This window comes from Tachysurus fulvidraco, chromosome 14 (genome assembly GCF_022655615.1).
Source record: "Tachysurus fulvidraco isolate hzauxx_2018 chromosome 14, HZAU_PFXX_2.0, whole genome shotgun sequence".
In the NCBI taxonomy this organism is placed as follows: domain Eukaryota; kingdom Metazoa; phylum Chordata; class Actinopteri; order Siluriformes; family Bagridae; genus Tachysurus; species Tachysurus fulvidraco.
The window spans coordinates 13729234-13748697 of NC_062531.1; the positions used below are offsets into that span (position 1 = coordinate 13729234).

Sequence of the window (19464 nt, forward strand, 5' to 3'; positions counted from 1 at the left end):
AGCAAGCTTGAAAATTTCTATACAGACAGAAGCAGGAAAAGACTGAAGTTGTCAGCCGTTAGAAGATATCAGATGCTCGACTGAATTGCTGGAATAAGGTTGGGGGATTACGGGACTAAGCCAGTTTAGAGATGAAAAAAAATGTAAGCCTTTGCAGCTTTTGTCTGGTTAAGAGCATAAAAAGGAATTATACTGAGACTGAATATAAACAACTTAATGCATTTCTTTTGGCTTGTATTGCCTTTAAAATAAATTTTAAAGTGTGCAAATGTACATTTTGGTTACGCCAAATGAAATTATTAGAACCCATCTTGGACAATTTCCGATCCATTGGGTATCATTATTCTTCTTTCTATTAGTGACTTATCTGTGCTTACAATACATATAAAAATCACTATTCTTCGAGGTGACTTGTTGCATCAGACAGCTTTAGTGAATGGCTCTAAATTTCAAAATTTAAAGCTATGTAATTTTGTTTATTGTGGCTCTTTATATTGAAGAGGTGCTTTGAGCTTTCGGCTAGTTTGTATCATCAGATCCATTGTCATGCTAGCTAATATTTGCAATAAATGAAATTAGGAATAAACCTGTGGTTAGTTAGACTTTGCAGATGGTGAAAGTGACACTAATTTAATAATAATTATGGAAATTGTTTAAAACGTAATAATAATAATCATCATCATCATCAGATTATGATAAGGCTTTTAAGAATCTTTCTTGTTCATTTAAGGTTTCTTTTTAAACTCAAGGTTTTATACTTTACACAAGATAAATCTTTAAAATTTTTTACTTTCTTTAGCTAAATAAGTAATTGTGTGTTAACTTGAGTGAAGAACTTGGCCTGTTTATCAGTTTATATTATATTACAGTAAATATATTACAGAGAAGAAAAATGAACACATTTATGTTTTAATTTTCACTTCTGGTTAATTCCTAATTCTCAAGTAATTATGTCATTGTGTAATTTGCTATAGACATAATTTATTCCAACACTATCTCTTTATGACCAACTGACAAAAAGGCAAAGCAGAGAAAAGAGCTGCAGGGACTGTCATGAAAAACTCGGGTAGTTTATTTCTCCTGAAAGTCTATCCACACTGCTGCCGCACCTCTGTCATGTGTCAGCAGCACCGTCTCTGACAACTCACTTCACCCTGTCTGCTGAAGGCTCCAGACTGATCCTTATCCTTTTGCTTATTCATGGTAGAAGACATGACAAATTACTGATAAATGATGCTTTTGTGTAAAGGTGTTTGTATTCACATGCCCAGATAAGCATTTGCTTTCTTATCTACAGCTCAACTATTTATTATGCAAGGAATCTGCCAAAACAAGCTATCGGTGGTTTACAGGATGTGCTTAACTTCACCCTGTTCATTTTTTGTCATTGGTTCCTTCAATGGTACAATTTGACCAGGCTTATGTACAGATAAAAAAAAATTTATTAAGCAAAGAAAAAAAAAATACTTGCTGTGACCACATTTTAAACTACTTGGAGAACTGTCCATAAATTCTACTGAAGACTTTTTTCCATTTCACGTCACTTTTCTCTCTGGCTCTCTTCTGCAGACCTTCTAATTAACATGATCAAAATGATTAAGGCAAAATATGCACATTTTGCACAGTCCTGCACAGATCTTTTATGAACATTTCAAAAAGTTAATGTCAGAAACATATTTCCTTCCTTCATAAGTAAAATGCAATGGCGTTAGTTCTGCATTGCAGGTGTAGAGGTGTTTCTAATTACGTGGACAATTAGTGCTAGTGCATCATTTGAGCAAGATCATAAAAATACAGGTCAAGAGTGTCAGTTAACATTCACATGAAACATCAGAATGGGGGACACATGATCTCAGGGCTCCTGGTAATTGGCCAGTAAAAATGGACAATGTTTTTCAAATCAATTGTACTGTTAGAGAAATCCCACAGTAGTCACAGGATCCTGATGTGTTCTTCTGCTGTTGTAGCCCTTCTGCCTCGTTCTTTTGTTCTTCTCACAATTCTGTGTTAATCCTACATATTTGTGTGTGAACATCCCAAGAGGACAGCAATACTGTAATACTAAATCAAGTCCACCTATCATCAATGATCATGCTACAGTCAAAATAGCTGAGATCAAATCGTTTCCCCTTCTGATGAACTAAATCTATTGAGCTATAACTTGCCTCATGATTGGCTAATGCATGAACCAGGTTCCTCATGATTGGCTAATGCATGAACCAGGAAGTGTACGTGTGTTCCTATTGAGGTGAGTGTACAGTAGAGTATAATTGGGTGGGTGTATAGTATAATTATGGAATGGACTTAACAAATAAAAAAAACACAGGAGGGTTTTTGTGACAAGAAATTTAAATGTTTTTATTAGTTTTTTCATTTATTAAAGAGAATGTCTTTACAACATACATTTACTTATGAATCAGATGTTAAGGAGGTTGGAGAGGTACAAGGAAAAAACCCTTGTGAAAGAACAATATCTTACAGGAGTATAAACTTCAAGCCATTTTGGAATGTCCAGCTCTGTTCACCTCTACCTCTAGTGTGTAGCAGATGGGGTGAAAAAACAAAAGGCACGCCAAAGAGCCCACTGTCCACAATCAGCATCAACAACCACAGGCCAAGATGCTTTACTCAGAAAACAAGTGAGCGAGTCTGAGTGGCCCTTCACTACTGCGAATCTGATCCGAGATGGCCAATGCAGTCTGAATCTATGTACATGTTAGTCCAAGTAACATAAGAGGAAGGGACAAATCCTGCTATCCTTCACCCTGTCTGATGAGTGACTTCCATATCGAGAGGAACTGCCGACAGGAAACTTTGATCATTTGTGGCAAATTTGAGCTCTAAATTGTTTCACCCTCATTTTACATAATAATGCTATAGTTAGGAAATTATATTAGTTGGCATCTGTCATAAACATCAAAAGCAATAAATTGTTCCCTAATATTGTTCAAGTGCTTTTCTTTTCACAGGAGCCAGCCTGTATTTCCTGCCTAGAAACATGTATATTAAGAACTTAGTGTCATCTGATGGGAAACATTAGACGTTAAGAAGCTATGTGGCCAATTAACCATTTAATTACATTGTACCAGCCAGAACCAAGGCGACTTTCCCAGGAATATACAGTTAATGTTTAAACTGTGAAACAAAAGTAAGAACATCATCAGCCCCTGAAAAAAACAACAACAGAAAAACCCAAAACAACAACAACACTGACAGCACTGCTAGCACGACAAAGGGGCTGCTTTTCAAGTGTTTCATTGGCACAATTAGAAATCAATCACAAAATATGCTGTGTGGTTAGCCCCGCCCACCCGATATTTCCAAAATGTGACCAGAATGAACAACAAGAATACCTACATTCTTTAGTTGCTTTTTTTTTTAAACAAACAAGGAAAATACATAATCATAAGGACTATAGGTAACAGTTAACAGCTAACAAACTCTTCACTACTCAGGGGTGTAAGGCACAAATTTACACATGGAAGAAACAAACAACCAAAAACAGGCTATCAAACATGTAATTCAATAAGAGGGTCTGTGTGAAGATGAGATTCAGAAATGATGCCTTTTAATACCTGCCAAATTATTAAAAAAACAAACAAAAAAAAAAGCATTTCCGCCATGCTGGGCATGAGCCAACATCCGTTCACTGGTTTTGCAAATAATATGGGTGTTTTTTGTTCTTCCCTCGGCTCAGTCTTTGCACTCATTCATGCAAAAAGTGAACCAGAATGGCACTCAGTGAAGCTATGGCCATTACGATTAGAGGTTGCTGACACAATCCACAGTGCTGAATGAGGATGCACATGGAGACATGAAGGTGTGTTTAAGGAGTTCCAGTTTGATGATTTTTTTTTTCTTTCCTCATCAATGTATTTTTCACAAAGGGAAATTCATCTTGGTGTGAGGCTTGATCTTAATCTGTCACAAACTCCTCTGGTAAAGTTCAATAAATAGCTCCTTGGAAGCTTTACGTTCCTCCATAGCTCACATAGAAACATCCAAAAAAGTTAGAGGACTTTGCTTTAATGAGTTGTACTGGCTCCAGTTGAATGACTTTAAATAATTTTACATAATTAATTAAAAATTAAAAAGTTCTCTCTCTCTCTCTCTCTCTCTCTCTGAGTCTAAAAAGAGTCAGTCTTTCTTCAAAAGCACTTTATTAAAAAATAAATACAACCAGCTATTAGTACTAACAGTCACGGGTTATTCAGTCAACTGTTACAGTAGACAATTTTTCAGACCTCGCTAAAGGCAGAACTTGATTGCTGTGTCCAGTAGCTGCAACACTGAGAGAGGCATTTTATCATTTTTTTTTATCTTACTTCACAGTTTTCCTTTGTAAACCAGCTGCTGTTCCAGGCTGAGATCTCTGCTGTCCATGTTTTTTTTTGTTTTCCTAACTGGGGTATAAACCAGCTTCAGAACTATGCAATTACACTCCACTCTGTGATCCACAATGTGCTTTTGGCAGACTGCAAAGAAAACGCCAGTTGTGAGGTTGTGTCCCCAGCCCAGCATACTGTCTTCTTACAAATTCTGAGCAAAATAGCAAAATGTGGCTCAGTGACAAGAGATTCTAAAGTCCCTCTCTTTTCGGTAGCAGGTGTTTACATCTTTCACCATGAGGGAATCAACAGCCTGAGTTGAACACGTACATTTATGTGAAAAATGTTTTTTGTGTGTTTTCTTAAAAAAACAGTGAGCATTTTCTGTACACAGCTGTACAACACAGATTTTTCCACAGACTGTTCCCCTGCCCCAGATGGGCCTGATTATGTCCCCGAGTCACTGCACTTCACTTTGCCAGAGAGAGCGAACTGTGAAGGTTTGGGTGGGACGTCGGGTTTGTGGTGCCTGGAGCCGCAGCGAGGCAACGAGCCATATGAGCTCAAGCTAGAGTGACGTGAAAGGCCTGAAGCAGAAGAAACGTGCATGGAGTCAAGCCTCTGTGGAGCTGGGGGTGGTGTCTCGGCACGGCTAATGCTGCGCTTCCTTGACAGGTGAGACGAGTTGGATGAATTGGTGTTGTGCTGCTTCTTCGGGCCCATTGGGTATCCACGGCAGTACATATCTAGCCTCTTGCCCATCTGAGGAACAGCTGGAGGTACCACAGCTGCTAATGAGGCCTCCCTCTGGGGCACGCGGGGTGGCATCCCATCTGAATCCACCATAACATTGTGGCATGGGCTCTTCACGGCTTTGTACTCGAGTGTGGCTGCTTGATCATCTGGCAAATCTGACCGATGTGGTTGCTCCACATACTCATGCTGGTGCTGGTAGACCTGCTGGTGCTGGTGCTGTTGTAAAGGTAGTACCACCACACTGGGAATCTGGCCTGAAGATGCCCTTAGTGGCAGGTCAGTGCCTATAAGGACATTAGGTGAGCCCATGGAGGCCAGCTCTTTGGCGCAGGCATTGATTAGGTTCTGGTTCCTCTCCCAGTCCCGGCTGGCACGGCTGGGTTTACGACGCAGTTGCATGGGTGTTGATTCAGGTGTAGGAAGTGCCACCAGATCCAGGTGCTGCTGCTCATCGGCTTTCATAAGTGTTTTACCATTGTGCATCAGAGGACCAAGAATGGCTTCTGGCCGGCCATCTTTGGCTTGCGTCTCGAATAGGCCCGTCAGCTTGGTGACGCTGTTCATGGATCCACGCCTGGAGTTCACAGTCTCCTTGGTCTTTTTGTGTGCAGAGTGCTCAAGATGACGCCGCCGATGGTCACATACACAGTAGACCACAATACCAGAGAAGACAGCACCCATAATGAATGCCAGGACCACAGCCACAGCCAGTAGAGTGATCGGCACCATCTGATCCCGTCCCTTCTGGAAGCTCTCACGAATCACGCCTGCAGGTGAGAGTTGAGAAATTCTTTACATGGGATAAATCATTTGCACATGTCAAACTGATTGACGGCTACAGTTAATAACCAATGTGGACTAAATAGCACTAATTATCAGCACTAAGCAGCAATCATTTAATTTTGTATGTTGGACTTTTTAGATGGTTAGAGTGAAACATTGCATTTTGTCAGTAATAAATTTCTTCAGATAATTCAGGTTTTCTCACTGGACGAGAGTCGCTTTAACAGTGATGCATAAAAATATATATCAGAGATCTATTTATTAAAAAGCCCCACAAATCAAAACTAACTATGCACTATACCTGAAAGCAGCAATGATGGAAGCTAAGTGTGAGTCCAGACCTTAGAGTGTACAAAAGCAATGCACTTTAATTATTAGGGTACTGACAAAAACCCTTTAAAGATCTGTCCAGTGGAACAAATCAAAGAACCCTAATGTTTACACAGGAGATACTAACTAATGTTTTGTATAATAACATATTAAAACATTATCAATTAATGAAATAAAACTTTTTTTCTGAAGAGAATATGATGGATTTGTATAAAAGGTACACTATGTGGTATACAAAAAATATGTGGACCCCACACCAATCACAACCATTCATCCACCTTTTATAATAATCTCCACTTTTTTGGTAAGACTTTCCATGTGAATTTGAGGAATTTGAGTGTGACTGGGAGGATTTGCCCATTCAGCCGTATGATCTTTAGTAAGGTCAGGCACTGATGTTGGGTGAGGAGGCTTTCCACCTAGTTGGAAAGTTGTTCAGTGCGTTTAAGGTCCTGGTTCTCTGCAAGCCACTAAAGCTCTTCCACACTAACATTGGAAAACCATGTCTTTATGGACCTTGCCTTGTATACTGTACAGAGGCACTGTCATGCTTGAACATGTTTGGGCTTCTTATTTCCAGTGAAGGGAAATTTGATGTCACAGCATACATATATATTAGATAGATCCACAGTGTATTATGAATGCAGAAATTGTAAACGTTTTTACAGACTTTGCATGAAGTAAAAGTAGACATACATGTTACAATTATTTCTGTTAGTGTAAATTATAGACAGGATTTGCCATGCTCTTGAAATTGACTATGGCGTTTACTACCTTTCACTATAATTGTATCTGAAACTACAAGTACACAATTTATAACATGGATATTTGCATGCCATCATCAAAATTTAAACAAGAAAAATAAAAGATGAACCTGCAGGATGGAGTAAAAATATTCAGCATGACTGGCTGCAAGTGTAGAGCAGAATGAGCAGAATTTTCCAGAATCCCTCACAAGACATTTCAAATAGCTGGTTTTTGTTATTTGTGGTACTCAGATAAAAGCAATGTATCATTGTGATTTTTTAAAAAAAAAAGGTAAAGATAAATGCAACGTATAATACAACGTAAAGTTGTTTCACTCTTGCAGGTGCATTTTGGGAAATACAGTGCTAGAAAATTTTAAGCAAGCAGAAAATTGAATTGAATAGAGAACCAAAGTAACAATATACACGTATGTATACTCTTAAAAATTTCAATGGAAAGCCTGAGAGCAGTAATGTAGACTGGAAAGTGCAGTTTGTAGAACTAGCATTAAAAACCAAAGTAGAACTGGTAATAATATAGGAGTGATAGAACAATGGCTTGAAGAGTTTACCCTACCCCCACCCCAATATTACTTAGAACACTATTACCCCATCCCCACCCCAAAGCTTGAGAGTATGCTTTACCTCACCCTGCCTGAACACACACACACACACACACACACACACACACACACACACACACACACACACACACACACACACACACACACACACACACACACACACAATGAGAATAATATCATGTGCCATTACTTGAGCATCTACACATGCACGTCTTCAATATTTACATACTTTTACTTGCATGTATATTTGTTTTTCGTATCCTTTCACTATTTGTAATTTCTGTATGTATTACTTATGTCCAGTTTTAATAATGTCTGAGGTTGCCGGAGGAATCAGAGAGTAGGATTTTCACTGTATTGTGTAACATACAATTTCCTGTACATATGACAATAAACTGATGAATCTTGAATTAAACCCAAATGTGAGTAATAGAAGAATTGGTAAAAAGGACAAGCCAATCAAATGAATTATAAAAAGTTATGTTGACAACACAAGATGAAAGGCAGGATAAGGCAGGAAAAGGTGATGTTCTCTGTGTGGAGACATTTGTTCAGCATTTAAACAAGGACTCTCCAGTGTCAGCAATTTGTAAAATCGGAAATAGAACGTAATAGAACGAAATAGAACTAACCAACGCATGTTATATGACATAGGAAAGTCTTCAGGATGTTGCATTTTCATTCAATTTTAACAGGTAAAAAAGGGAGGCATGTGAGTGAACAACTGTTTACAGCTGCTTTAAACTAAGTTTGCTGAAGTTTTACAACAGTAAATGTAACTATAAAAAAATTTAAAAAATAAATTTGTCCATTACTAAATGAAACCATCTGTAATCATTGGCAATTTGCTGTGGTATAAGAGAAATAAAACACTTTTGGGAAATGCTGTTAAAAACAATCAACTCTGGGGAGGTAATTCATCATCCATAGTTGATTATTTTCCTATGACATCACTTCCCGATAAGTTTTACTTCTTTCTTATAGTGGCTAAGGAGTTACACCATCATCACATGCAAACACTTCCTAAAACATTTTATAATGTATTTATCATGTATATGAAGAACAGAAGAAAAGTTTGAACATAAGTACAAAAATGAATCAGAACAACAACAGCAATAAATTGGCTAGCAGGAAAAAAAAGAGTTCATAAATCTTTGGGAGAGTAGAACAGTGTAGTGACAACACTCAGCACAGACTCATCTGTTTCCTGTAGGGATTAAAGCAAATGGTTTCCATCATCCACATAGACACACTAAGGTGCAATAAGTCATGTCTAGAACATACTGGGATCTAAGTTGCACCGGCCTCATGAAATCCGCCCTGCCAGCCTGGTGTCGGTCTGATCCTCAACACAAGAGATGGCTTAAAAAACGTCACTGTCTCTAGCTATACAAATCCCTTATCAGAGAAAATATCTTTTTTTTTTTTCTCAAGTCTTCACTGGATCACTATACATGTTTTATCTTGTGGCAAGGAGATGAATTGTGGACATGTTTTCTGAAACCCTGAATGACAAAGTGACCGGGTTATACAGTATACATCTGCTTCTTCTCTCCTAATGGAGAGATCTGAGAAGCTTTTCCTTTCAACCAAGTCTGTGAGTTTTTTTCTGCTTAAGTGAACCATTTTCCCTGCTCACTGCTCTGTATTTGATGTTTTGATGGGTTTTCCATTCATAACACCATACTGCCTACAGCAAGATAGATCTGCCTGAAAGAGAATGTTAAAAGTGCCCGCTTAAGACGAGGGCTCTGAACCATAGATTTAGTATGCATGACTTTAAACAAGTGTTACTACACACGATTACAGCCTAGAAAGCTGCTGGTGAGTTATGCTCTGTTGAAGAACATTTCTTAAAATGTAATTATCTAGTAGTGTAATTGAGCAGATTAAGAAAGGAATAGTGCAAGCCAAAATGGAAGAAATATATGGCCTATGTTCATACAGGTGAATGGATTTATAGGGGAAAAAGTGAAAAACACTGCAAACTTTTTTCTAACAAAAGTAACAACTGATCTGAAAAATACCTGCAGAATGCAGCTCACTTGAGTGCTACTGTACATATGACATTTTTTCTTCAAAAGATGGACAGAGCTAAGATGGACAGTTAATGTGCTAACTTTAGACTTCAGATTGTAATTTTACTATTCATTAAATGTGATAAAAAACACATACTTTAGTTGTGCTAGCTTTTAAATCAACTTCGGGTTAAATGTGTTCTGTCCTTGCTTCTGCTTGCAAAATTACAGCCTACGATTTAAATTCTGCTATTCAGCTTCTTAGCTGTTTGTACCATTAATCTCTAACTGCTTTCTACCCTAGCTAGTGAGGGAGCTAGTGGGAAAAAAATCTATCAGATCCTCACAAATATTTCACCTCCAGAGCAGCTGCAGTCTTTCCAAATTTACTTGTTTTACTATATGGGATTTGTTTCCCCCAGTATTTAAATATGGATATTTTGTTCAAAAGATAATGCAGCATTTCTGTAAAAGGTTTCTAAGCCTGTTTACAACAAGCGTATTGATGGTTAATTCTAATTCTAGCCAGAGTGTCCTACACGAATCACCTTGAACTAAAGTCCATGATAAAAAAAGCTTCACCTGAAGGAAGAAGACTGAGCCCTAAATCTATGCTGTCTAGCCAGTGAACATTGTTTGAAGTGGAGTGGAAAAAAACAGGCTTTACATTGAACATCAGGTGAAGGAACAGAAGCTCACTCAGTCCCCGAGAGGAAGGGAAGTTAAAGTGCTCTTCTTCAGTCTCTGTGGGCCACTTGCTCTGACCTTGACACTGGGCTGCTAGGCTATGGAGGGCCCCATTTAAACAGAGCCTTAGGGTTTCATCAGACCTTTGAAGATACCCAACTTTCATGTATAAACGAAATTGTTTCTTGAATTGACTTCAAAGGACCTGTAGCTGTAAAGAAGCCCTGGTCTCAGACAAGTGCAACTCTATTAGTTAAAGGCACATGATTGCAAAATCTCGCTTACTTTTAAGACCTTATTTCCCTTTTAACAAATTCTTTTGATTGCTTCTTGATGCTCTAAATAGCTTTAAGTGCAAACATATTCATGATGACTAATTATACTCAACTAGTCTACTCTTATAAAAATTCACGCATCTAAAACTTATTCATGTAATCTTTTCTGACACGGATTGTTGACATAAAAGTTGTCCCAAAAAAACAAAACTCAAGCTGAGAATCCTCATATCTGAATTTCATGAGGCTCCAATCGGAGATAAATTAGGTACCTTGGAAAATGCTTCGCTGCATTTGAGTGAGCTCCAAATCCAAAGCCTCTCACTATAGTCTATCCTGTGTGAAGAAGTGATGAATGCTCACACAGAAAAAAAACCAGTCAATTTCTAGGAGATTATTCCTTTTTTTCCTAAAGAGGCTTCGGAGGTACACAAGGTCTGTTTCAAACCATGAGACAGTTTGACAGAAATTAATGGTGATGTCTGATGTAAAAAAAAAAAAGAAGACAATTTAACCTCACAGTCAGACAAGCAGGTCTGTGAATGGCTTAAGGAGGATTCAGAGTGACTTACAGAAGCATGAACATGTGTGTTGACTGACGATGGTGTGTGAAGCTCCATTGAGGGCTCCAGTTCAAGTGACAAATGTTCCTGTTGATTCTGTTCAGATTCTCATGTGAGAAAAATGACATCTTTGCCAAACGACCAGCTTGGAAAATTGTTCTGCCACTGCATCTCTAATATGTTTACTTTTCTGCTAAATAATCCAATCCCCCATTTCTGTGAAAGCTCCTTTTTGTGTTTGAATAGTGAACAGGGAGTCTGTTTTAACATCGTCTATATTTGATATAGTGCTTTGTAAGGGCTTTCTAATGTTTAATGTTGTACTAGCGTAAAACGCATTAATCCTCCTTTATTTATTTATATTTTTTTAGAGAAAATCACTGCTGTTCTAGTTCTTTAGTGTATTTATAATGGCAAATCACAGGGGTGTGGATTTCAGCCACTAATTTAACGATTTCAGATGAAAATAAAAATAGCTGAATAGCTAATAGCTTAGCTTAAAACTTCACTCTTAAATGATTAGTTTTAATATACTCAGAGCTATATTTCCAAAAGGTCTCTATTTCAACTCTTATCTAGCCAATGACTTCATACCGTACATCAACAGAATTGGCTCGATTTAGCCTCCAATCAGTGTCCTCAGAGATTGTGATTTTCTCATGCTATGCACTGTCGGTGCTATTGCCATCAATGAGGGTTTGAAGATGGATAAAACACCAGACTGCAGTGTCACATTAACAGTATCAAGCAATAACTAGTATAAAATGAGGATAAAATGTGTCTCTCTTATTAGCTGTTTTCTTTGTTAATGAACAGGTTAGACTAGCATTGATTTCAATAGCTAATATAATTAACAAATTACTTTGACAGAGGTTTGAAAAATGTTTTTGTGCAAAATTGATTTAAACAAAACTCATCTGCTAACAGTTTTTTTTTTGCATTTGAATCTGATATCCTTTTTATTTGTTATTTGCCAACTTCAGTAAAAACATTACCTGAAACTACTGCTGTCTTTGTTTTAAATTATTTTTTTTACTTACAAGTTGGCAAATATGCACAGTTCACCACTGTGCATGATATATTAGACTTGCCTACAACTACTGAAGCTATTAGTTTTCAGTAATCAGGGCCACCAACTATTTAAAGTTAGTTTGTTCATTAACTATGTTAATAAAAGTAAATTGTAAATACTAACTTTTTAATGTTCTAAGTAGCAGTATCTGTATCTGTGAAATAAAAACAACAACTCTACTTCATTTCATTTTCTTAATGCAAGATGTAAAATGTTTTCAATTCATCGAGTGATGTATTTATGGTCACTCAGTACAAACAAGGCTTCATTATTTATGGAAATGAAATGCACTACAGTTACTTGGCTAATAAATAAATTGGGCATGGTAGTAATTTATGTGAGTAACTCATTCTGACTTGTTCATAGCACTTCATTTTGGACTCGTCTGCTTTTACTTGGATTTTAATTGTCAAGACTTGTTACAAGAATCATGGACATGTTCCTGCCTCTGGCATACATGCTGTTCACTGCAAAAGAGTATGAAGATAAGATATTGTTTCAAAGCTACAATGCCTCAGATCTGTCATAATAAAAAAAAAACCCATCTTCTATATTTTCCTCAGTAATTAACATTACAATATAAAAAATGTCTAATGCATTTAGTAAATCTAAATGCATTACTAATATAATTTTAGATTTTACTCAGTTTTGGAAAACACTGATGGTACTTTGGATGGTATTCTTTTCTTATTTCTTCTGAAGTTACATTCTAAACCTTTTATATAACCTTTAATATTAAACTGGATGCTGTGGCAGGTTTAATGGTGCATTTGTTGTCAGTGTCCTGAACGGCTGATGATTTCTACATCTACGGAGTGTTTTTTAAAAGCTTTGGTGTCTAAAGCTTCTGATTGAGGCCATCAGTGCACATGCAGAGGGGATAATAGTTAAGGTTTAAGCTTGGCATATTCCACAGTGAGCAATCATTTATTTACATCTCTGATGTGCACGTCACTTTGTTTATAAGTGCACATTCCCCTTTTAGAAAATGTCAAGCTGGCATTTATATTGCCTCCTGTCTACACGAATACAGCTGGACTTCTAACATTCTAATCAAAAACAATATTATAAAATGTCAGTTCTTAGATGTATAAAATGTAACTCTGACATATGAGGTCTGTAAATATGATAAATCATACAAAGTCTATATGAAAAAAAGAAATCAGTGGGGATTAAATATTAAAAGTAAATGTCCCTGATTAAAAGGGGTTGAGGAGAAGCAGAACTGGGTTAAAGCTATAGCTGAATTTAATGCTGAATAAACGTAGCCTTAAATTACAGTGGAGGTGAGAGCCACTGATGTGTACATCATTAGGATACAAGTAGCTGAAAATAGTGATTTAGTCTAAATCCGTCTCTCTCCATAACTGTCAGTGTGATGGAAGACCTAGTTGTAAAACAGTGTCAAATGTGCTATAAAATTGTGAGCATTCCATAATGAAAGCTCACTTTGCAGATTTAACGTCTTTAACCATGGCAGCCCAGGGAAACCCCATTAGCAAATGTACACACTGGCTGAAATCCAATCTCTTGAGGGAAAAGAGAGGATTTCAGCCATAAAACAAAGAAACCAGTGCATTGCATAGCACTTTGCATTAAAATGGAATGTGTAATACTGTGCACACTTCACACTCGATCTGCACACGGCTATCACATATCAGCTCTCGGGTTTACAACTAGAGAGCCCACCCTGGCTCTGAGCAGTATGCTGGGCAGGCAATAATGATTATCATATATTTTGTGCTGTTACAGCACAAGAGTATTCTACATGGAATATAGGGCGAGAAAACTCCAGAGAGAGCGATTTCTATCTCAGTATCTATATAGCTTTTATAATTGACCTATAAATTCGAGAGGCACAAAGAGACAGCCACAGGTTGGGGGTTGGGCGGGTTGGTGGGGTGGTTAGAGACAGAGAGAGAGAAAGATAAAAAGAGAGGGCAAAGAGAAAGGGTGGGGCTAAACAGAAGCAATTCCCCAGATGAGGGTATGAGAGATACATCTCCATTTGGTAAGAGAGAGTATGCGCTGTACAGTAGATTAAGGTTAGTAATTGGTGGTGGTTACATTAAGGTCCAGCCTTGGAACATTCCATCTGGGGAGATGAAAGGTCCTGGGGAAGGGAGACTACTTACAATGGCAGCAGATGGTGGAGGTACAGACAGGGTGGGTAGAATTGTGTGTGTGTACACTAACACACATACACACATAGACAGAAATGGGACCAGACACAGAGTGCTCAAATGTACTGCGAAAAATGTTGCCACCAGCCAGCTCTGGCACAGAGGAACTGGGGTGAACTCATAAATATCACTGTTTGAATATTCATAAAATTCAATTTATTTTGCCTGTGTTGTACTAATGTGCCAGAGTGCAGCGACATAGCAAGCATAAAAAAAGGCAGAAAGGAGTTTGTGTAAATGAACTAATGCTTACATATTCTTATTATGCAATATATGCACTCTGAATAAAATCTGTAATGTTTTTTAAAAAGAAATAATCGCCTCAGGACCTCAGAAAGAAAATGATATCAAAACACAAACATCCTTTTTTTTTGTTTTTCAGAGTACACTTGGTCACTTTGGACATGATGTGTAACCCAGCATAAAGGTGTCCACAGGAGGCAAGAGGGAAGCGTGGATATGAATGAAGGTGCTGATAACATGTTAAGCAGAAATAATATTGCAATGGAGGAAACAGCGCTTATTACAAAAGATATCCCAAAGCCAAAGGCATGCAAGAGCAAGAAGTACACATCGCGATAGCAGAATAACAGCCAGTGAACATCAGTACTCATTTAGAATATAATGAAAGCAGCTTGTGTGTAACTGACTACGATAAAATATAATAATAATAATAATAATAATAATAATAATAATAATAATAATAATAATAATAATAATAATAATGCAATAAAAGAACAGAAATATAAGCAAAAAGAAGCATTTATATATGGACCTCTTGCCTATGCCACAGTGCCACAGTGTTCTGGATGGCAGTACTGGGGATTGGCAAAAGAGGCAGCAATACAGCAGTGATGCCAAATAAGCATGCCACGTCTCTGCCACCATCGTGTAGGTTCAACAGGTGTGCTGCTTCCAGTGACCATGCAAATGTAGGAAATGTCCTTGTGACTAAGCTATTCACTGGCACCTCGTTGGGTGATATGGCATAAATATCATCTCACGATGCTAAAGAGATCAGTACAAGCTAAGAATAATAGGAATTCAGTGATGTATTAACCTTTTTAAAAAATATAAATAGCAAACATTCAGTAAGAAAATCTATTTAATGTCTTAGTTACAGTGAGTAGCTAATAATCGGTGTTATAAAAGTATGATGGCAACCCATTATATTCTGAAATCTTATGACATAGTTTGTAAAAGTCAAAATTCTGCACCTTTCACAGTTTTAAAATTGGGAGTCTACTATTTTAGGGGCACAAAAACACTTCAGTTCTACTACACATTATCGTCATGTTATTGTGTAGTTCATAAATGAATATGATATATTCAGCACTAAATCATTGCTGGCCTATTGGCTTGATTCCGGCTAGACCGACTTTCTTGCATGCTTATGTCTGAGTCTGAGTAAGTACAAGAGAAAAGGAGCAATTTAGTTATTGTCTACAGAAACGTGCCCTGCCATCTACAAATTATATACCCAATGAAAGAAATGATAATGATTTAACATTCAGCAAGTCTGTGCAGCACATCACTACCCACAATCAAACAAAAGTTGAGCAGTAAAATAGTGCCAGATAAGTAACAAGATTACATCCTATGTTTTATCGAAGTTTTCTGTAAGACTTAAATAATAATATGATAGTTGGAGAACTGCCATATAGTGCACACGAGTTGAGTTTCAATCTGCGAGTTGACAAAAGACAAATACAAATTGTGAACACTGTGAAACGTGCAGAAGAAAATGACCTTTGAGGAAAACTCTAGAATGATCTTTTGACCTAGTTGTAAGACCTTGAGATAGTGAGGTTTGAATGGAAAAGCGTATTTTACTTTCAAATTGTTAATGTCCTAAGACACTATATGTTGAGGTTATGCAAATACCTCAAGGGAACATTTAATTTCGTTTCTTACTTAATGTAAGTCATATAAGCTGTGTCAGGTAGATTTGTGTGAATGAAGTTTAAATTAAGCCAAAATCTAAAACTAAAATAAAAAATAATCTAATAATTGTTAAGTTGGCTTTGAGGAAGAATTCCAAAACAGAGAGATAATAAGAAAAACCTCCATAGAAGTGCATACAGATTTGTAGTGTTATGGCTCAGGAGGAAAGCAATGATTTAATTTAATTGAATTACTAATTATAGCAATCACTGATAAATAACATGAAACAATATAATTTGCATCTTGATCCAGTTTGCTCTTTTTTATGCTTTTTTGAGCTCTGGATATTTTTTATCAAAATGATTACCCAGGCTTACTTTAATAAAACCTGCAATGATGAATTTGGTGAGCATAATGTACTGTGCTGCTTGTGTTGCTGGCTTCACTGTAAATGGCAGCTCCAGACTGACCTTGAACAGCTCAGTGACTCTTGCCAAGAAGGAGTGTTCAATGTCATGTCATGAGGACAAGATAAAGACTAAGCCATCATTTGGATGGGCAAATAAACAGAGTGCAATCTTCTCCTTTTAACTGTAATAGCCTGGATATTGCCTCCCTCCTCATGGGCTGTTATGGTCTTTGTTGAATAATTCTCTCTCTTCCAGGAGCACAATAATTTATTATGTGTATAAGTGCATCCCTCGCTTTGTGCGCTGGTCAACTAGAAGCAGCAAGAAACTGTAACATTCTTATAAAATAGCAAAAATGGAGTCTCCCGTTCCCATTCCAAGGCTTACCGGTGGACTCGTGCTGGGTTAAAGAGGGTACTGCGATATAAGGGTCCCTCTTATCGGCGGGTTCAGGGAGATCTTTGGGCTGCACAGTGCTGAGAGAAGAGGTGGAGTGGCCTGCCAGAGTACAACACAGATTAATACACAATCATCATTAACAAACAGAAATACACTTCCTCCCATGGGTCTGAATCACAGTTGTCCACAAAAAAATAGTGCCTAACTGTACCTTTCCTTGCTGCTGGAGAGGTACCTTCAACCACATCATTTCTAACTTTATTATATATCTTTAAAATTAACAGACATCAATGGAACATCATAAGATTTTAATGTAAAGCTTTGAAGCAATTTTTCTTTTCACCTAATGATGGAATAAGACTGTGCTAACACAGGTAGCTAAATTGGAAGAACCATTTTACTTTAGAGAAACTGAAGAAGCTTTATGCAATCCTGGCAGGAGGAACTTTCTTTATCAGAGCAAACAGGGAACAGAACTTTGCAAGATTTGCAAGCAAGAATTAAAAACAGAAGTTTAGTTTATGTTTATGTTAGTTTATCCTATTACTTTTAAATGACCAAAAGTAATTTGGCAAATGAATGCAATCGTGTATGTAAATATTTAGTATTTGGCAGAATTCATTCATTTCGGTTACCAGTCCTGTTGAAAAATGAAAAACCACCAGCCTCAAAGGGACAGAAAAAAAAAAAACATGCTGCAGGTACAAAAGGTGAACCTTAGATTGTTTTCCCAGGTAAACAAAAAGGTAATGTTAAGTACCATTTTTCCTGAGTGCTGTTATCCATAATGTCTAATTGAATCTTTTGGGTTTACAACACAAGTGTACATTTTTATCATACCTAATAAAGCTTCATAGAGCAATACAAACTATGCAACAGCCATTCCCATGCCTAGACATCCTCCTGATAATATACATGTACACTGAGTCAAATAAGACCTGATAATGTGACAGAAACTACAATTTTCTGCAATTTATTGTTCCATATTTATAAAAACAAACCATTTTTTATCTCTTATCTTGTCATCCTCAGAACTAAAAAGAAAAAATAGTTTATAGGAAAAACATTAGAATATTGTTCCATACATATAATTGAGTCATTTTTGAATCATAAAGAACATAACAGCTGAATTAAGCTATGACCTTTTGAGAATTGCCACAGCTCCTGATGCATTGAGCTGAATTATGCGCTGAGCATTGTCCATGTGTCACTCGAGCATGGCTTCACTGTGGCCTTCTGAAGCCTGTGACCTTGCAGGACGTTTTTATTGTACTCACATCCAATTCAGGGCCTGACAAATTTGCTCTTTTTAGAAATCTTCCTTTACCTTATCACACTGGGGCATAAATGGCTTTACTCATATCTGTTGCTCTGCATTTTCTGCTTATATTCACACAAATCTTATCAATTAAAAAAAGCCTCCTTTGAAGCCTGTGGCAACTGTTCACGAGAAATCACGTGACAGACCAAAATGGGGTTTAAATGAATCTTCTCTTTCTTTTTTCCACAGAGACACACATTTAGTGTAGTTTAGACTTCTCTACACATTTTACAGGTAAAATCAATCATTGAGCAGTTAAGTCATCATGATCTCTACAGTATATCTTAATTAAGTGATAAACACTACCCCCTCCTTTCATGCCTGTGTGCTGTGATCAGAATGGTCCGAACTTGCAGTTGTTTGCCATTGGTCTGTCATGTGCAACAGCTTCATGATCTCCCAGTAGCAATCATTAAAATGATTTATTTAAAAATGTGCTGGGGGCTGAGTGATTAGTGTGACAGAGCTATTTTATAATTCATTTTCCACGGCCAGGGGAAGTGGGATGGAAGCAAATGACACACATAGACCACAACTGATGCATTACAGTTAAGACACCACAATTTAAACATATTTTTTACTGTTTAAATAGAATAAAAATGATCTGTGCTGAAACTGTATTTGAAAGCATTAAATGAACGCTGATTAATGCATGTGTCTAAATTGGAGCTACTGTATTTGGAAAGGAAGCGGGTGACAATGATCCTGTTTCGAGTATACTAATATCACATCTGCAGTTAAATTTTGCCCTGGTATCACGTGTCGATCTTTCATGAGGGAACTTGTTTTATTATATTTGAAGGTATTCATATGGAAATCTGAAGTTTAATAGATAATAAAGCTGAAGCAAGTGAGCCTTAGCTGTCTACAGTGCAAACATATCACAATTCTTTATTAATGTCTGTCTGCCTGTGGTGAGGAGTGATGCCAATAACAAGAGGACAAGAGCAGCAGGAAAGAACACAGAGACGTCAAAGATAAAATATATGATTCCTATTTTTACCATAAATGCTTAGGATAATCAGACCTTTTCCACCCAGGGTGAGTAACAATGTGATATGTAGGTCAGGAAGGTAGACCACCTCCTTCCATCTGAATGGTTAACATTTCTTTCTCTTTCGAACG

At 37.2% G+C, this 19464-nt stretch overlaps 1 protein-coding gene across 4 annotated transcripts in view; it reads right to left on the reverse strand.

Moving 5' to 3' along the window:
• The window catches only part of sema6a (sema domain, transmembrane domain (TM), and cytoplasmic domain, (semaphorin) 6A), a 69903-nt gene that overhangs the window by 698 nt on the left and 49741 nt on the right, over nucleotides 1-19464 (reverse strand). Inside the window, exons 18-19 of one of the 4 annotated variants that reach the window (XM_027167101.2) lie at nucleotides 17007-17117; nucleotides 2328-5851 (exon numbers count right to left, since the gene is read on the reverse strand). The exons of 1 other annotated variant lie outside the window; for it this stretch is intronic. In XM_027167101.2, coding sequence (XP_027022902.1) covers nucleotides 4776-5851; nucleotides 17007-17117 — 1187 coding nt within the window. In that variant the 3' untranslated portion in view covers nucleotides 2328-4775. Of the gene's footprint in view, nucleotides 1-2327; nucleotides 5852-17006; nucleotides 17118-19464 lie in introns of those variants that run through there. 2 more of the 4 variants (XM_027167100.2, XM_027167102.2) reach the window with 2 other exon arrangements.